Raw genomic sequence first — 18,782 nt, forward strand, 5'->3', positions numbered from 1 at the left:
CCAATTTTTAATCCCCTTTATCTTAGGAAAGTTGAGTCCTTTAACAAAGATATCAAGATACATCCAGGAAGAATCAAAACAACCTTCCTCGCACACACTGAGAATTTATAAGAACTCTCCCATCTTTTTTTTTTTTTAAAGATTTTATTTATTTATTTGACAGAGAGAGATCACAAGTAGGTAGAGAGGCAGGCAGAGAGAGAGGGGAGGAAGCAGGTTCCCTGCTGAGCAGAGAGCCCGATGCGGGGCTCGATCCCAGGACCCTGAGACCATGACCTGAGCCGAAAGCAGAGGCTTTAACCCACTGAGCCACCCAGGCACCCCCTCTCCCATCTTCTTCTTCCACCAGTGTTTCTGTGTTTTTGTGATTGTCCTGATAGCATATAAATCTTACACTTGGGGTTCTTTTTGATGAGGTTCTTCCTTTATTTGTATATATATTTTTTTCTCTTGTCATATACTTGTATCAGTCTTCTTGTCTCTTTTTGTTTGTCTACTTCATAAATCTTACCTTGGCGCCCATCTGGGCTGATCCTTCTCTTTCATCTTCCCTTTCTTTCCTGTCTCTCTCTCTCTCTCTTTTTCTTTTTCTTTCTCTTTTCTTTTGTCTCTCGTTTGGGTGGGGAATCCTGATTGCTCAGAAGTGTTCCAGGGTGCACCTTGACTGCACCACAGTTGATACATCCAGCTACATCTGTTCAGTCATCTCCCATCAAAATGACTAGGAGGAGGAATGCCCAACAGAAGAAAAATTCAGAGGATGGACCTTCTGCAACAGAGCTAATGGCTATCAACATAGACAATATGTCAGAAAAAGAATTCAGGCTAACAATTATCCAGGCAATAGCTAGGTTGGAGAAAGCCATGGATGACCAAACAGAATTGATTAGGGCCAAACTGAAAGCCACCAGACAGGATGTTCACAATGTTAGGGCGGAGCTTAAAGCTACCAGGGAGGAGGTTCACAATGCTCTCCATGAGTTCCAATCTAATCTAAACTCTCTCAAAGCTAGGGTAACTGAGACAGAAGATAGAATTAGTGATCTAGAGGACAAACAGATAGAAAGGATCAGGAGGAAGCCTGGAACAAACAGCTGAGAAACCACGAAAGCAGAATCAGGGAAATAAACGATGCCATGAGGTGTTCCAGCGTCAGAATTATGGAATCCCTGAAGAGGAGGAGAAAGAAAGAAGTCTAGAAGATATAGTGGAACAAGTCCATCATGAAAATTTTCCCAATCTCGCGAATGGAACCAGCGTTCATGTACTAGAGGCTGAACGGTCTCCACCCAAGATTCTACATTCCAAAAAAACATCACGACACCTGATAGTCAAATTGAGAAATTATAATTGTAGGTATAATCTCTTGAAAGCCGCCAGGGCAAAGAGGCTCCTTACTTACAGAGGGAAGCCCATCAGAATAACGTCAGACCTGTCCACAGAGACCTGGCAAGCCAGAAGAGGCTGGCAAGATGTATTCAGGGCACTAAATGAGAAGAACATGCAGCCAAGAATACTTTATCCAGCAAGACTGACATTCAAAATGGATGGAGAGATAAAGAGTTTCCAGGACCGGCAAGGCTTAAAAGACTATGCAACCACCAAGCCGATACTGCAGGATATATTAAGGGGGGTTCTATAAAAGAGGAAAAATTCTAAGAATAGCATTGAACAGAAATATAGAGACAGTCTACAGAAAGAAAGACTTCAAAGGTAACTCGATGTCAATAAAAACATATCTATCAATAATCACTTTCAATGTGAATGACCTAAATGCTCCCATAAAATGGCACAGGGTTGCAGATTGGATAAAACTACAGGACCCATCCATATGTTGTCTACAAGAGACCCATTTTGAATCTAAAGATACACCCAGACTGAAAGTGAAGGGGTGGAGAAGCATCTTTCATGCCAATGGGACTCAAAAGAAGGCTGGGGTAGCGATTCTCATATCAGATAAATTAGACTTTAAACTAAAGACTGTAGTCAGAGATACAGAAGGACACTACATAATCCTTAAAGGGAATATCCACCAAGATGATCTAACCATTGTAAATATCTATGCCCCCAATATGGGAGCAGCCAATTACTTAAGAAAACTGTTAATCAAGATAAAGAGTCATATTGATATGAATACACTAATCGTAGGAGATCTTAACACGCCTCTCTCAGAAATAGACAGATCATCGAAGCAGAAAATCAATAAAGAAACAAGAGCATTGAATGACACATTGGACCAGATGGACCTCATAGTCCATATACAGAACATTCCACCCTAAAACAACAGAATACTCATTCTTCTCAAGTGCACACAGAACCTTCTCCAGAATAGACCACATACTGGGTCACAAATCAGGACTCAACCGATACCAAAAGACTGAGATGATTCCCTGCATATTCTCAGATCACAATGCTTTGAAACTGGAGCTCAATCACAAGGAAAAGTTCTGAAGGAACTCAAACACCTGGAAGCTAAAGACCACCTTGCTTAAGAATGCTTGGATCAACCAGGAGATCAAGGATGAACTGAAACAACTCATGGACACCAATGACAATCCAATTCAATCCAAAACCAATGGGATACAGCAAAGGTGGTCCTAAGGGGGAAATACATAGCCATCCAAGCCTCCCTCAAAAAAACTAAAAAATCCAGAACACAGCAGCTGTCTCTACACCTTAAAGACTGGAGAATCAACAACAAATCAAACCAACTCCACACATCAGAAGGGAAATCATCAAGATTAGAGCTGAGATCGATGAGGTAGAAACCAGAGATACAGTAGAACGTATCAATGAAACTAGAAGCTGGTTTTTTGAAAGAATCAATAAGATCAATGAGCCACAGGTTACACGAATCCAAAAGAAAAGAGAGAAAGCCCAAATTCATAAAATTATGAATGAAAAGGGAGAGATCACAGCTAACACCAAGGAAGTAGAAACAATCATCAGAAGTTATTATGAACAGTTATATGCCAATAAGCTTAGCAACCTAGATGAAATGGATGCATTCCTGGAAAAATATAAACTACCAAAATTGAACCAGGAAGAAATCGACAACCTGAATAGACCGATATCTAATAACGAGATTGAAGCAGTGATCAAAAACCTCCCAAAAAACAAGAGCCCAGGACCTGACAGATTCCCTGGGGAATTCTACCAAACCTTCAAAGAAGAAATAACACCTATTCTCCTGAAGCTGTTTCAAAAAATTGAAGCAGAAGGAAAACTTCCAGACTCTTTCTATGAAGCCAGCATTACCCTGATCCCCAAACCAGGCAAGGACCCTACCAAAAAGGAGAATTTCAGACCAATATCACTGATGAATATGGATGCTAAGATTCTCAACAAGATCCTAGCCAACAGGATCCAACAGCACATTCAAAAGATTATCCACCATGATCAGGTGGGATTCATCCCTGGGCTACAAGGATGGTTCAACATTCGCAAATCAATCAATGTGATACAACAAATTAATATGAGAAGAGAGAAGAACCACATGGTCCTCTCAATTGATGCAGAAAAAGCATTTGACAAAATCCAACATCCGTTCCTGATCAAAACTCTTCAAAGTATAGGGATAGAGGGAACATTCCTGAACCTCATCAAATCTATCTATGAAAGACCCACAGCAAATATCATCCTCAATGGGAAAAAGCTTGCAGCCTTCCCATTGAGATCAAGAACAAGACAAGGATGCCCACTTTCACCACTCTTGTTCAACATAGTATTAGAAGTCCTAGCAACAGCCATCAGACAACAGAGAGAAATAAAAGGTATCCAAATTGGTAATGAAGGAGTCAAACTCTCTCTCTTCGCAGATGACATGATTCTTTACATGGAAAACCCAAAAGACTCCACCCCCAAACTACTAGAACTCATACAGCAATTCAGCAACGTGGCAGGATACAAAGTCAATGTGCAGAAATCAGTGGCTTTCTTATACACTAACAATGAAAATACAGAAAGGGAAATTAGAGAATCGATTCCATTTACTATAGCACCAAGAACCATAAGATACCTGGGAATAAACCTAACTAAAGAGGTAAAGGATCTGTACTTGAGGAACTACAGAACACTCATGAAAGAAATTGAAGAAGACAAAAATAGATGGAAGACCATTCCATGCTCTTGGATCAGAAGAATAAACATTGTTAAAATGTCTATACTTCCTAGAGCAATCTATACTTTTAATGCCATTCTGATCAAAATTCCACTGGCATTCTTCAAAGAGCTGGAACAAATAATCCTAAAATTTGTATGGAATCAGAAGAGACCCCGAATCGCTTAGGAAATGTTGAAAAACAAAAATAAAGCTGGGGGCATCATGTTACCTGATTTCAAGCTTTATTACAAAGCTGTGATCACCAAGACAGCATGGTACTGGCATCAAAACAGACACATAGACCAGTGGAACAGAGTAGAGAGCCCAGATATGGACCCTCAACTCTATGTCAATTAATCTTTGACAAAACAGGAAAAAATATACAGTGGAAAAAAGACAGTCTCTTCAATAAACGGTGCTGGGAAAACTGGACAGCTATATGTAGAAGAATGAAACTCGACCATTCTCTTACACCGTACACAAAGATCAACTCAAAATGGATAAACGACCTCAACGTGAGACAGGAATCCATCAGAATCCTAGAGGAGAACATAGGCAGTGATCTCTTTGATATCAGCCACAGCAACTTCTTTCAAGATATGTCTCCAAAGGCAAAGGAAACAAAAGCGAAAATAATCTTTTGGGACTTCATCAAAATCAAAAGCTTCTGCACAGCAAAGGAAACAGTCAAAAAAACAAAGAGGCAACCCACGGAATGGGAGAAGATATTTGCAAATGACAGTACAGACAAAAGGTTGATATCCAGGATCTATAATGAACTCCTCAAACTCAACACACACGAAACAGGCAAACGCGTCAAAAAATGGGCAGAAGATATGAACAGACACTTCTCCAATCAAGACATACAAATGGCTATCAGACACATGAAAAAATGTTCATCATCAATAGCCCTCAGGGAGATAGATTCAAATTAAAACCACATTGAGATATCACCTTACACCAGTTAGAATGGCCAAAATTAACAAAACAGGAAACAACATGTGTTGGAGAGGATGTGGAGAAAGGGGAACCCTCTTACACTGTTGGTGGGAATGCAGGTTGGTGCAGCCTCTTTGGAGAACAGTGTGGAGATTCCTCAAGAAATTAAAAATAGAGCTTCCCTATGACCCTGCAATTGCACTCCTGGGTATTTACCCCAAAGATACAGATGTCGTGAAAAGAAGGGCCATCTTTACTCCAATGTTTATAGCAGCAATGGCCACAGTCGCCAAACTATGGAAAGAACCAAGATGCCCTTCAACGGATGAATGGATAAGGAAGATGTGGTCCATATACACTATGGAGTATTATGCCTCCATCAGAAAGGATGAATACCCAACTTTTGTAGCAACATGGACAGGACTGGAAGAGATTATGCTGAGTGAAATAAGTCAAGCAGAGAGAGTCAATTATCATATGGTTTCACTTATTTGTGGAGCATAACAAATAGCATGGAGGACAAGGGGCTTAGAGAGTAGTAGGGAATTTGGGTAAATTGGAAGGGGAGGTGAATCATAAGAGACTATGGACTCTGAAAAACAATCTGAGAGGTTTGAAGTGGCGGGGGGGTGGGAGGTTGGGGTACCAGGTGGTGGGTATTATAGAGGGCATGGCTTGCATGGAGCACTGGGTGTGGTGAAAAAATAATGAATAATGTTTTCTGAAAATAAATAAATTGAAAAAAAAAAGAATAAGGCAGAAAGGAATTCCAATAATAGATGAATTTTCTATTCATTTATTGGTCCTGGGCTGTTCCAACAGCTTTTTGTGGCATCAGATTACCACTACCAGCTAATGTCAACTTTCCTAATCTGATTGAAGAGAAGCATATCTAACTCTAAACATTGGATTTTCACATGGCAGTGCTATTTAATGATAAACATTGGCTCAACTGAATCCAGTGCACACTCTTCTTTGAATTCCATCTAGGATCACTTATAAGAGAACTCCCAGTAACCCTATATATTGGGATATGAGGCAGCCTCATTCTTTTCTTTCCCAATGCTTAGTATAGGCAGAAGCACTGTCAGTGTAAGCATCCAGCTGGCAATGGTACCTGTAGGTGGCCAGTGTCTAGATATTATTACATTTTAAAGAGTTCTGCTCTTACAGTCTAATGTCTTATTTGATATTCACAAGGAGACTGGAATTACACAGCAATGACAATGCTACCACATTTTAAGACAAGGAAATGAAGGTCCCGAGAAGTGAGGTTTTGCCCACGTTTACACAGCTGGGGCAGCTCTCTCCATTTGTGGGTTATCTCCACCCTTTTTCTCCCCTCTTCACCCTGATCTGTGACCTTCCACTGACTCCAGAACTTTCCTTGTTAAAGTTCTATACTAGTCCTACACATTCTTCCAATACACTTCTTTTTTTTTTTTTTATACCCTTCTTGCATGTGTCTCCATGTTTACCTTTCTCTGAGGCTGATTTTTGTAACAGCTTCAAAAATGCTTGTTGGCACTATACTTTAACACTTGAACACATACGAGGTCATTTAAGTCTCTATTGTTTGCATATGTTTTGTTTTCCCACCAAGTCTGTGTCCATAAAAGTTCCATATGTGTTCCTGGTGTAGTGCTTGGAACCCTAAGTTGCTCTGAGTCAGTGAGAGGGCAATTGCTACTGGAGCAAATCTCTATCTCTACCATAAGAGATATGGGGTCCCCCAAAGAGTGAAGATTGTTGCTGAAATGTCTATTGCATTCTCTATTAGGGGCCCTGTCTTCCCCTCCACCCTGAGCTGGGGTTCCTGAATGGCAGAGTTAGGCTTTCTGCTCTGTGCTTCCCCAGCTATGTGTGTTCTCAGGTAGAAGGTAGTGTGAGATGTCTCACACCTGTGTCATCAGCCCCTGGAGCTTCTGGAGTTTTGCAGCAGGCAACCTGACTGTGGTTTTGCAGCAAGGCCTGGCACCTAAGTATCAGTGGACATTTTTGATCAGTACATGAATGAATGAGCACAGCTTATAACCATCTCTTTTGCACTCCTGGTCAGGGTGCACTGAAAGGAATTCTCCTTTTCTTTGTCTTGCTCAGATCCTTACTCTTAGCATCCCTCTTATTCTATTACCATTTTTATACTTCCTGGGTTTTTTTCTGTGGTATATGTATATATTTCTCTATATATGTGTACATATGTGTGTATGTGTGTATATACATGTATTTGGGGGGAGGATGAGTGGTGGAGTGGTCTCAAGGTAGCCCAAAGAGACAAAAATATGAAGAACAGTGTTTTTATGAAAGGGTTGGGACCTCCACTCTGGAGAATGCATGTCCCCCATGATAGAGCCAAACAAGCAAAGAGATAAAGTCTGCAGTGACTACATGACTTTCTAAGTGAGAATCACTTTGAAGGAGTATGTGATAATAAATGTATTTTTAATTCTTGTTTATACTAAATACTGTATTACTGCCTAGAAAGTCAGAGGACTACTGAACTTAAAGGCAGAGAGAGTGTACATTGTTCCAGAACTATGAATAATCCACATACAAATGTTGATGGTAAAGTTGCTTAAACACTCTTGCCAGAGGCACAGGAAAGCAACCACATGCCAGCATCCCTAATAACCAGCAACAAAACTATAGTGCTTGTAAAAACAGAAAAGCTAATCAGGTAAAAGGGTGACTCTCATGAAGGAATGAAAAACAGACAAACAAACAAAAAGAGCATGAGGATGGACCTGGCCCTAGTCCTTACAGCAAGCTTGCTGATACTTTAAAGAATACAAGTATAGAGAAGCTAACGAAATCATTAATAGGGAAGTCTGCTTTAAAGTCTGCTATTATTTATTTAAACAAATAATGAATTTTATTGTTATAACTTAATTAGAAAGATAACAAAATCCCTCAAGAAAAGTGAATGACCATACTTAAAAGGAAATTCTGAAATTTAACCTTTTCCCAGATTTGTTCTTGACTTAGTTCCATTTATGATCCAAAAGCACTTAAGAACTAAAGAAATAGTAGAAAGTATATTTACCTTCAGTTCTGAAGCAGGAACTTCCTGGCTGAGATGACTGAGAATGAATGAGGTTTGAAAGAAAAGCAAGCAAGTGGGCCTTGGGCTGGAAAACACCAGAACATATGCATCACTGGGAGAGACAGTTAGTTTGTTATCATAACCTTGAAAAAATGTTATTATGAAGTGAACTGCATATTTCTGGTAATGTGAAGTTAGAGAAATGGAAAGAAACAATTAGATGAGTACATAATTTCCATGGCCTCAGCTAGACAAGGTTACTTCCAATGTTTATGACAAGGTTTATGGCATATTATGGAATTGAGACCTTCCTCCTTTTTTAACATCATTTAGAATACATTTAATTTTCAAATTAGTGAGTTCAATAAATGGGTTTTGAGGAAATGATTTTGGAAGAGTTCATTTGAAAATCTCCATCAAACTTCTCAAGATATCTTGTGAACATTGGCCTCATTCATCTCATTAAGAAGACAAAAATAATCTTATTGTTCATATTTCACAAGTTCAAACAGTGAGACCAGGGAATTGTGTGTTCAAGGGCACCTCATGGAGCATGAGCCAAGATGAGGAAAAACACTCATCTTATGCCAATTCTTCTCTGTCATAAAACTGCACAGAATCCATCATCAATCATTTCATTATTCAAAGCAAGATTATTTAGGTACAATAAATTAGATTTTTGGTTTTCCGCTTGCCAAAACTTTCAGGGCAAGAATACTGTTGGTATCAGGCACATGACAACCTGCATGTTTAAATGCAGCCTGGGGCCAAGTTTTGGGATGTACTAGGGCTTTGGAATAAAGTCCAAACCAGTGGCCATTTCTGAAAGCCCCAAACTGAAAGATGTTCTGAAAGATATTCATATGTGGGTAGTCTGGAAAGTGCTGAGGACAGAGGGTCTGAATTTGGTTTTCTCATCCCAGAAGTATATTTTATAAAGCAGCTTTCCTCTGGCTTGTCCCTGAAGCAAAGCATGTTCTCTCTGGATGCTGCCTGACCCAAGGTCATTCCAGACTTAGGCTTGTTAGTGAGCAGTTATATGCTCTAGCAACATGCCCTGGGGCTCAAATGAAGATATTTCACAGACCTCTTTTCTCCCATCAGAATCATATAATTGAGACAGTACATAAAAGCTGGGCAGTGCCTTCAGAAAGCCACTGTTTATGTTACAAGGAGAAGAGACAACTTGTCCTCAACTCTCAGAGTTGCAGCATTATGGAACCTTTGTCAAAGATCTGCAGATGCGATTAGCTAGTTAGGAAAGCTGGTGGCAGGATCCAGGGAGAAAGCCGCAGGCAGGTTGGCAGATGGAGTGGGTGTTGGAGCACAGGATGCTCTTGGGAGAAGGCAAGCCTCAGCAGCTGCCATCTGTGTGCACTCCTGGGCAGCTCAGTTTAGGAGAGATGAAAGAAATGTCAAGGATGGGCAAGATGACCTAAGGGTTTGACTAAGCCCTAGGAAAGAACATAGGCTTTGCTATTTTAGTTCTTCCCTTTTTTGCAGGGGTGGGAGGGCTGATCTCCCTCCAATTACGTATGAAAATAAGGCAAAAATCTCTTGGAAGGAGCAGAGTAGAAATGATATGAGATTTAGAGCCAGAAGGCATGGGTGAGAGTTCTGATTTTGCTGGGTCTCTGGGTCTCCAGTGTCCTGTGTTAAGTGAGTTGTTGTGGGGATCAAATGTAATTAGGTCTTTGAAACTACTTAGAGAACTGTCCAATCAATAATACACCAATCCCTGTAGTTCTCCTTATAGCCGGGACCAAAATATGATTAAAAGGTGGTTTTGGTTTTTGTTTTTAGAGTGACCTTAGCTAGAGAGAAACACATTCAGCTGGTGAACAATAAAAAGCAAACTTGCAAACTGAGATGCTGGCCAACAACTCCAATGATGGGTGCTGCAAGTGCACCACATGCCACACCAGCCCACCTCTTTTCCTCTGAGAGGGTGGAAAAGAAGATTGCAGGAAGCATTCATGGAACTCTCTCTCTCTACTTATACAACTCAGAAGCTCAGACACTTCTGCTCTACACACCTCCACCACCACCCTCAGAGTTATGCTGCCTTTGTGGGAAAGAAAGGGGGGGAAGACAGAGAAAGAGTGGGGAGAGGTAAGAAACAGAAAGAGAGAGGGGGGGAAAAGGGGGAGAGAGATGAGAGAGAAAGAGGGAGAGGGAGAAGGACAGAGAGAGAGGGAAAGGCAGAAAGAGAGAGAGAGAGAAGGAGCAAGCCAGAGAGAGAGGGTGGGAGAGAAGGAAAGAGAAAGAGAGGAAGAGACAGTGGGGGTTGTACTAAGAGATAGAATCTGGGGAGGGATGTGGAATGGAAAGCAAGAAGACACAAGGGCAGGTATCCTTCATATATGCAGGGACGTGCCATTTGCACAACACATAAAATACTAGGGGTTGAATAGTAGCTCTGTAAAGAATACGTGCTCCTCTTGTATTTCTCTTTTACCTACATGCCCACAATACTTCTAATGCCAGGTGTGTGTGTGGTTTTCCACACATCAAACAATGGTCTGACACCAGCTGATGCCTTACAATTGAATTCAGTTCTGATACTATCTATCTGGAGAGAGTATTAGGGCCTATAGGATAAGGGCTCATATCCCAAAAAACTGCTCCCCACTTCAGATGCCAGTTGCAAATCCCAGGTTGTCACTTGTGCTTCTGAATTATAAATCTAGGTTCCCACAACCCCTTTCTTGAGTTGTGTAATCTGCTAGAATGGCTCACAAAACTCAGAGAAATACTTGGATGTCCTGATTTATTATAAAGAATATATAAAGGATACAAATGAACCGCCAAATGAAAATGTAGATGTGTTCAGCAACCAGAAACTCTTCAAACTCTGTACTTTGGGGTGTTTGTGGAGGCTTAATGACATAGGCATGATCTCAGAGTTGTCTCATTAGGAGAAAAGACACCCATATCATCCAGGACCATCCAAGGGACTTAGGAGCTCTATATCAGAAACCAAGATCAAAGACCAAATAGTAGAACAAAAGATGCCCCTAGCACACTTACCACTTGGGAAATTACAGGAATTTTCGTAACTCTGTGCCAGGAACTGAGAACAGAGGTCAATATATATATTTTTTCTATTGATTCACACATCTTTGCTGAAATATGCTGTTGAAGCAATAATAAAAGTTTACAATGGAGGACAGAAAAGATGACAGAGGAGTAGGGGACCATATTTCAATTTGTTAAACTTAGCTGGATATCTATCAAAAAACTCTGAACACCCATGAAATCAGTCTGAGATATAAGAATATATATCTGGATCTCCACAAACAGAATACCTCTGATGGTCTTGAGGTATGAAGCAGGGAGCCATGATTCTGCACACAGATATTAGAAGATAAACGGAAGGCAGAGGGAGCCATCATAAGCTGGCACTGGGAAGGTGATATAAGACTGGAGCACAAAAGTGTCCTCTGTGGAGGATGTGACACAGACTCCCAGACTGAAAGTGGTGGGGAAAGGACTTCAGTACAACCCCCTGACAGGATCCAGGAGCTGTGGTTATGCACACAGGAACTGGCAGCTCAGGGTTTTCAAAGCACAAAGGCAGAGAGGAGCCCAGCCCTGAGTTCCACTGTTGGGTGTATTGCTGAGGGCACACAACCAAGGAAGCTGCAGTTTCTAGCAGTGCAAACAGAAACAGAGACAGTGTGCTCTGGAGAGCTCAGTGAAGAACAGACTACAATTTCTCTGTTCTGAGACAGATGTTTAGATGCAGTCACTTCTGCTCTGACTCTCAGAAGAGACACAGAAAGCCACCAAGGAAAGCTATCAAAGAACAAAATCCCCCCAAAACCAGTTTTCACTGAGCCCATCCCCTCCCCCCAACAGGGGGCAGGACAACTATGCCCAAGCAGGGTTGCCTGAGTAACAGTGCAGCAGGTCCTTCCCCAAGAAGAGAGGCTGGAAGAATAATAGGACAACTACTCTAGGTCCCTATGAAACAGATGCATCTTGCTTGGGTCATGGTTAATATTTTGGACTCTGTACATTCCCTTAACCACTCCACCAAAAGAATGACTAAGAAGAGGAACCCCCAACAAAGAAAAGAACCAGGGACTGTGGCTTTTGCCACCAACCTAATGGATATGGATATAAGCAGGATGTCAGAAATGGACTTCAGAGTAATAATTATGAAGTCAATATCTAGGCTTGAGAAAAATATCAGTGACAATATAGAATCTCTAAGGGCAGAAATGAGATCTAATCAGCCCAAACTTAAAAATGCTATGAATGAAATATAGTCTCAATTGGATACTCTGACTGCCAGGGTAAACAGGGCAGAAGAATGAATTAGTGAGCTAGAAGATAAGATAAGAGAAAAGAAAGAAACCAAGGAGGCCTGGGAAAAACAAATTAAAGCCCAAGAGATCAGACTGAGATAGATTTATGATGCCATGAAAAGTTCTAATGTCAGAATTATTGAAATCCCTGAGAGGGTGGAGAGAGAGAGAGAGAGAGAGAGAACCAGAAGATATATTTGAGCAAACTGTAGCTGAGAACTTCCCTAATCTGGGGACTGAAATAAGCATTCATGTCCAAGAGGCAGAGAGGACCCCTCCCAAGATCAAGGAGAACAGAACAATGCCCTGGCATAAAATAGTATAATTTTCAAATCTTAGATCCAAGGAAACAATCTTGAAAGTGGCTAGGGGGGAGAGATTTCTTATGTACAGAGGGAAAAACAGCAGAATAACATCAGACCTATCCACAGAGACTTGCAACCCAGAAAGGGCTGGCAAGAAATGTTCAGGGTACTAAATGAGAAGAACATGCAGCCAAAGATACTTTACCTGGCAATGCTGTCATTCAGAATGGATGGAGAGACAAGAACTTTCCAGGACCATAGAAACTAAAAGAATATGTGACCGCCAAACTGGCACAGCAAGACATATTAAAGTGTGGTTTATAAAAGAAGAAGGAACCCAAGAGTAATATAGACCAGAAATTTACAGAAACAATCTATAGAAACAAGGACTTCACAGGCAACATGACAGCAATACAATAATATCTTTCAATAATCACTGTCAACATGAATGGCCTAGATGCTCCAATAAAACAGCACAGGGCTGCAGATTGTGTAAAAAAGACAGGACCTGTCCATATGCTGTCTACATGAGACTCATTTTGAACCTAAAGATACACCCAGACTGAAAGTGAAAAAATGGAGAAACTTTTTTCCTGCCAACAGACCTCAAGAGAAAGCTAGGGTAGCAATTCTCATATCAGACAAGTTATATTTTAAGCTAAAGACTGTGTAAGAGATACAGAAGGACACTGTGTCATTCTTAAAGGGTCTACCCAAAGAGAAGATATAACAATTGTAAATATCTATGCCCCCAACATGGTAGCAGCCAACTACATAAGTCAACTGTTAACCAAAATAAAGAATCATAATGATAATAATACATTAATAGTATGAGAGCTCAACACTTCACTCTCAGCAATAGACAGATCATCTAAACAGAAAATCAAGAAAGAAATAAGAAATTTGAATGACACACTGGACCACACAGACCTCATAGATGTATACAGAACATTCCACCCTAAAACAATAGAATACTCATTCTTCTCGAATGCCCATAGAACTTTCTCCTGAACAGACAAAATACTGAGTCACAAATCAGGTCTCAACTGATACCAAAAGACTGAGATTATTCCTTACATATGTTCAGACCACAGTGCTTTGAAATTGGAACTCAACTACAAAAAGAAATTTGGAAGGAACTCAAACACGTGGAAGTTAAAGAGCATCTTGCTAAAGAATGATTGGGTCAACTAAGAAATTAAAAGAGAACTTAAACAATTCATGGAAACTAATGAGAATGAAAACACATCAATCCAAAACCTATAGGATACTGCAAAGGCAATCCTAAGGGGAAAATATATAACCATCCAAGTGTCTCTCAAAAAAAATTACAACAATCCCAAATGCACAAGCTAACCTTACACCTAAAGACCTGGAGAAAGTAGAGCAAATAAGACCTAAACCAAGCAGGAGAAGAGAAATAAGAAAGATTAGAGATAAAATCAATGAAATAGAAATCATAGAAACGTTGAACAGATCAATGAAACTAGAAGCTGGTTCTTTGAAAGAATTGATAAGATCAATAAACCACTGGCCAGACTTATTCAAAAGAAAAGTGAGAGGACTCAAACCAATACAGTCATGAATGAAAGGGGGAGAGATCACGATTAACACCAAGGAAATAGAAATAATTATTAGAAATTATTACCAGCAAATATATGCCAACAAATTAAGCAATCTAGAAGAAACAGGCTCATTCCTGGAAACTTATAAACTACCAAAACTGAAATAGAAAAAAATAGATGATCTGAACAAACCCATAACCAGCAAGGAAATTGAAGCAGTAATCAAAAACTTCCAAAGAAACAAACAAAAACACAGGAGTCCTGGGCCTAATGGATTACCAGGGGAATTCTACCACACATTTAAGGAAGAAATAATACCTATTCTACTGAAGCTGTTTCCCAAAAAAAAGTAGAAATATAAGGAAAACTTCCAAACTCGTTTTATGAGACCAACATTACCCTGATCCCAAAACCAAAAACCCCACCAAACAGAATTACAGGCCATTATCGTAGATGAGTATGGATGCTAAAATACACAACAAGATTCTAACCAGGAAGATCCAACAGCACATAATAGGATTATTCACCACTACCCAGGGATTTATTGCAGGGATGCAAAGAAGGTTCTACATTTGCAAATCAACCAACACAATAGAGCACATCAATAAAAGAAAAGAACCATATGATCCTCTCAATTGGTAGAAAAAGCATTGTATATTTGACAATATACCATATTCTTTACTGATTAAAACTCTTTAAAGTACAGAGATAGATGGAACATAACTCAATATCATCAAAGCCATCTATGAAAAGCCCACAGCAAATATCATTCTCAATGTGGAAAACTGAGAGCTTTTCCCTTAAGGTCAGGAACACAACAAGGATACCCACTCTCACTGCTGTTGTTCAACATAGTACTAGAAGTCCTAGCCTCAGCAATCAGACAACGAAAATAAATAAAATGCATTTTAAATGTCAAAGAAGAAGTCAAACTCTTTCTCTTCACAGATGACATGATACTTTATGTGGAATACTCAAAAGACTCTACCCCAAAATTGCTAGAAATCAAACAGCAATTTAGCAACATGGCAGAATACAAAATCAATGCACAGAAATCAGTTGCATTTCTATACACTAACAATGCGACGGAGAAAGAGAAATAAAGGAATCAATTCCATTTACAACAGCTCCAAAAACGGTAAGATACCTAGAAATAAACCTAACCAAACAGGTAAAAGATCTATACTCTAGAAACTGCAGAACACTTCTGAAAAGAATTGAAGAAGACACAAGAGATGGAAAAACATCCCATGCTCATGGATTGGAAGAATAAACATCTCTAAAATTTCTATCCTGCCCAGAGCAATTTACACTATCAAATCACTGCGTACCAAAATACATGAACAGTTTTTACAGAGTTGGAACAAAAAATCCTAAAATGTGTATGGAACCAAAAAGATTCTGAATTGCCCGGGGTATGTTGAAGAAGGAAACCAAAGCTGAGGGCATCACAATGCCTGATTTCAAACTATATTACAAAGCTGTAGTCATCAAGACAGTACGGTCTTGGCACAAAAACAGACACATTCGATCAATGGAACAGAATTGAGACTCCTCAATTGGACCCTCAATGCTATGGTCAATTAATCTTCACCAAAGCAGGAAAGAACATCCAATAATAAAAGTCAGTCTCTTCAGTAGATAATGCTGGGAAAACTACAGCCACAAGCAAAAGACTGAAACTATACCATTCTTTTACACCATACACAAAGATAAACTCAAAATGAATGGAAAACCCCAATGTGAGACAAATATCCATCAAAATCCTAGAGGAGAACGTAAGAAGTAACCTCTCTGACACTGGACAGAAGTTTCTTTCAGTACACGTCCCTAAAGTCAAGGGAAACAAAAGCAAAAATTAACTTTAAGGACTTCATCAAGATATAAAGATTCTGCACAGTCAACAAAACTAAAAGCAGCCCATGGGATGGAAGAAGATATTTGGAAATGACATCTAGGATAAAGGGCTAATATCCAAAATCTACAAAGAACTAATTAAACTCAACACCCAAAGAACAATCCAGTCAAGAAATGGGCAGAAGACATGAACAGACACTTCTCCAAAGAAGTCATACAAATGGCTAAAAGATAAATGAAAAAATGTTCAACATGCCAGCCATTAGGGAAATAACAAATTAAAACCACAATGAGATACCACCTTAAACCAGTTAGGATGGTAAAAATTAACAAAACAGAAAACGACAAACATTGGTAAGGATGTGGAGAAAGGGGAACCATCTTAAACTATTGGTGTGAAATCAGGCTGGTACAGCCCTTCTGGCAAAGAGTATGTAGGTTCCTCAAGATGTTAAGAATAGAGATACTCTACAACCCAGCAATTGCACTACTAGGAATTTACCCCAAAGACACCAATGTAGTGAAAGAAGAGGCACATGCACCTTAATATTCATAGTAACAATGTTCGCAACAGCTAAACAGTGGAAGGACTGTGGAACAAACCAAGATGCCCTTCAACGGATGAATGGATAAGAAAGATGTGGTCCATATACACTATGGAGTATTATGCCTCCATCAGAAAGGACGAATACCCACACCGTCTTTGGGGTGATCCGTGGTGGACGTTTTGAGGGCAGCTGACCTGCAGCCTGCGCGTCCCGGACCGCCTCCCGTGGAAGCCTGAGCCGGCCGTGTAGCTTTCTCCCTTTGTCTCATAACCATGTCCACCAATGAGAATGCTAATTCACCAGCTGCCCGCCTTAACAGATTCAAGAACAAGGGGAAAGACAGTACAGAAATGAGGCGGCGTCGAATAGAAGTTAATGTGGAGCTGAGGAAAGCGAAGAAGGATGACCAGATGCTGAAAAGGAGAAACGTAAGCTCGTTTCCCGATGATGCTACCTCTCCACTGCAGGAAAACCGCAACAACCAGGGCACTGTAAATTGGTCAGTTGATGACATTGTCAAGGGCATAAATAGCAACAATTTGGAAAGCCAGCTCCAGGCTACTCAAGCTGCTAGGAAACTGCTTTCTCGGGAAAAGCAGCCCCCCATAGACAACATAATCCGGGCTGGTTTGATTCCAAAATTTGTGTCCTTCTTGGGCAGAACTGATTGTAGTCCCATTCAGTTTGAATCCGCTTGGGCTCTCACCAACATTGCTTCCGGGACCTCCGAACAGACCAAGGCTGTGGTCGACGGAGGCGCGATCCCAGCCTTCATTTCCCTGTTGGCATCTTCCCACGCCCACATCAGCGAACAGGCTGTGTGGGCGCTAGGAAACATTGCAGGGGACGGTTCTGTTTTTCGAGACTTGGTTATCAAGTACGGTGCGGTTGATCCCCTTCTGGCTCTCCTCGCGGTTCCGGATATGTCATCGTTAGCATGTGGCTACTTACGTAACCTGACTTGGACACTTTCAAACCTTTGTCGCAACAAGAACCCCGCACCCCCGCTAGATGCCGTGGAGCAGATTCTTCCTACCTTAGTTCGTCTCCTGCATCACGATGATCCAGAGGTCTTGGCAGATACCTGCTGGGCCATCTCCTACCTGACAGATGGTCCAAACGAACGGATTGAAATGGTCGTGAAAACAGGAGTTGTGCCCCAGCTTGTGAAGCTTCTAGGAGCTACTGAGTTGCCCATTGTGACTCCTGCGCTAAGAGCCATAGGAAATATTGTCACTGGGACAGATGAACAGACTCAGGTTGTAATAGACGCAGGAGCGCTTGCTATCTTTCCCAGCCTGCTAACGAACCCCAAAACTAATATTCAGAAGGAAGCCACGTGGACAATGTCAAACATCACAGCTGGCCGCCAGGACCAGATACAGCAAGTTGTGAATCACGGATTAGTCCCATTCCTCGTTGGTGTTCTCTCTAAGGCAGACTTTAAGACACAAAAGGAAGCTGTCTGGGCTGTGACCAACTATACAAGTGGTGGGACAGTTGAACAGATAGTATACCTCGTCCATTGTGGCATAATAGAACCACTGATGAACCTCTTAACTGCGAAGGATACCAAGATTATTCTGGTCATTCTGGATGCCATTTCCAACATCTTTCAGGCTGCCGAGAAACTAGGTGAAACTGAGAAACTTAGTATAATGATTGAAGAATGTGGAGGTTTGGACAAAATCGAGGCTCTGCAAAACCATGAAAATGAGTCTGTGTACAAAGCTTCATTAAACTTGATTGAGAAGTATTTCTCTGTAGAGGAAGAGGAAGATCAGAATGTTGTGCCAGAAACTACCTCTGAAGGCTATACGTTCCAGGTTCAGGATGGCACTGCTGGGACCTTTAACTTTTAGCTTGTACAGCCGATGCAGAAAGTTGTTGTGGTGTGCTTTGTTTGGTAGAAGTTTGTCTTACTGTTTCTCTACTAAGAACTCTTTTTAAATGTGTTTTGTTATTGTAGCACTTTTTACAACAAAACTCTACTTGACCAGTTCCAAACTGTAAAAACTGTATGAAGCTCCTCCTGCCAGTGGGTTTCTTATTTCTATGTGGACTCTCCTCTCTTGCAGTGTCCTGTAAATAAAGATTAAATTCCACCCTT

At 40.7% G+C, this 18,782-nt stretch overlaps 1 protein-coding gene across 1 annotated transcript; it reads left to right on the forward strand.

Moving 5' to 3' along the window:
* Positions 1-16,822: 16,822 nt before the first annotated feature.
* LOC122901995 (importin subunit alpha-1) lies at positions 16,823-18,541 on the forward strand. Its single transcript, XM_044241040.1, has one exon. It carries the CDS (start codon positions 16,945-16,947, stop codon positions 18,532-18,534), a length of 1,590 nt encoding a protein of 529 aa, XP_044096975.1. The 5' UTR covers positions 16,823-16,944; the 3' UTR covers positions 18,535-18,541.
* Positions 18,542-18,782: the final 241 nt, after the last annotated feature.

Source organism: Neovison vison, chromosome 3 (assembly GCF_020171115.1).
Source record: "Neovison vison isolate M4711 chromosome 3, ASM_NN_V1, whole genome shotgun sequence".
Lineage (NCBI taxonomy): Eukaryota > Metazoa > Chordata > Mammalia > Carnivora > Mustelidae > Neogale > Neogale vison.

Coding starts and splice junctions, on each gene's coding strand:
- LOC122901995 (XM_044241040.1), top strand. CDS start 16,945: ATGTCCACCAATGAGAATGCTAATTCACCAGCTGCCCGCCTTAACAGA.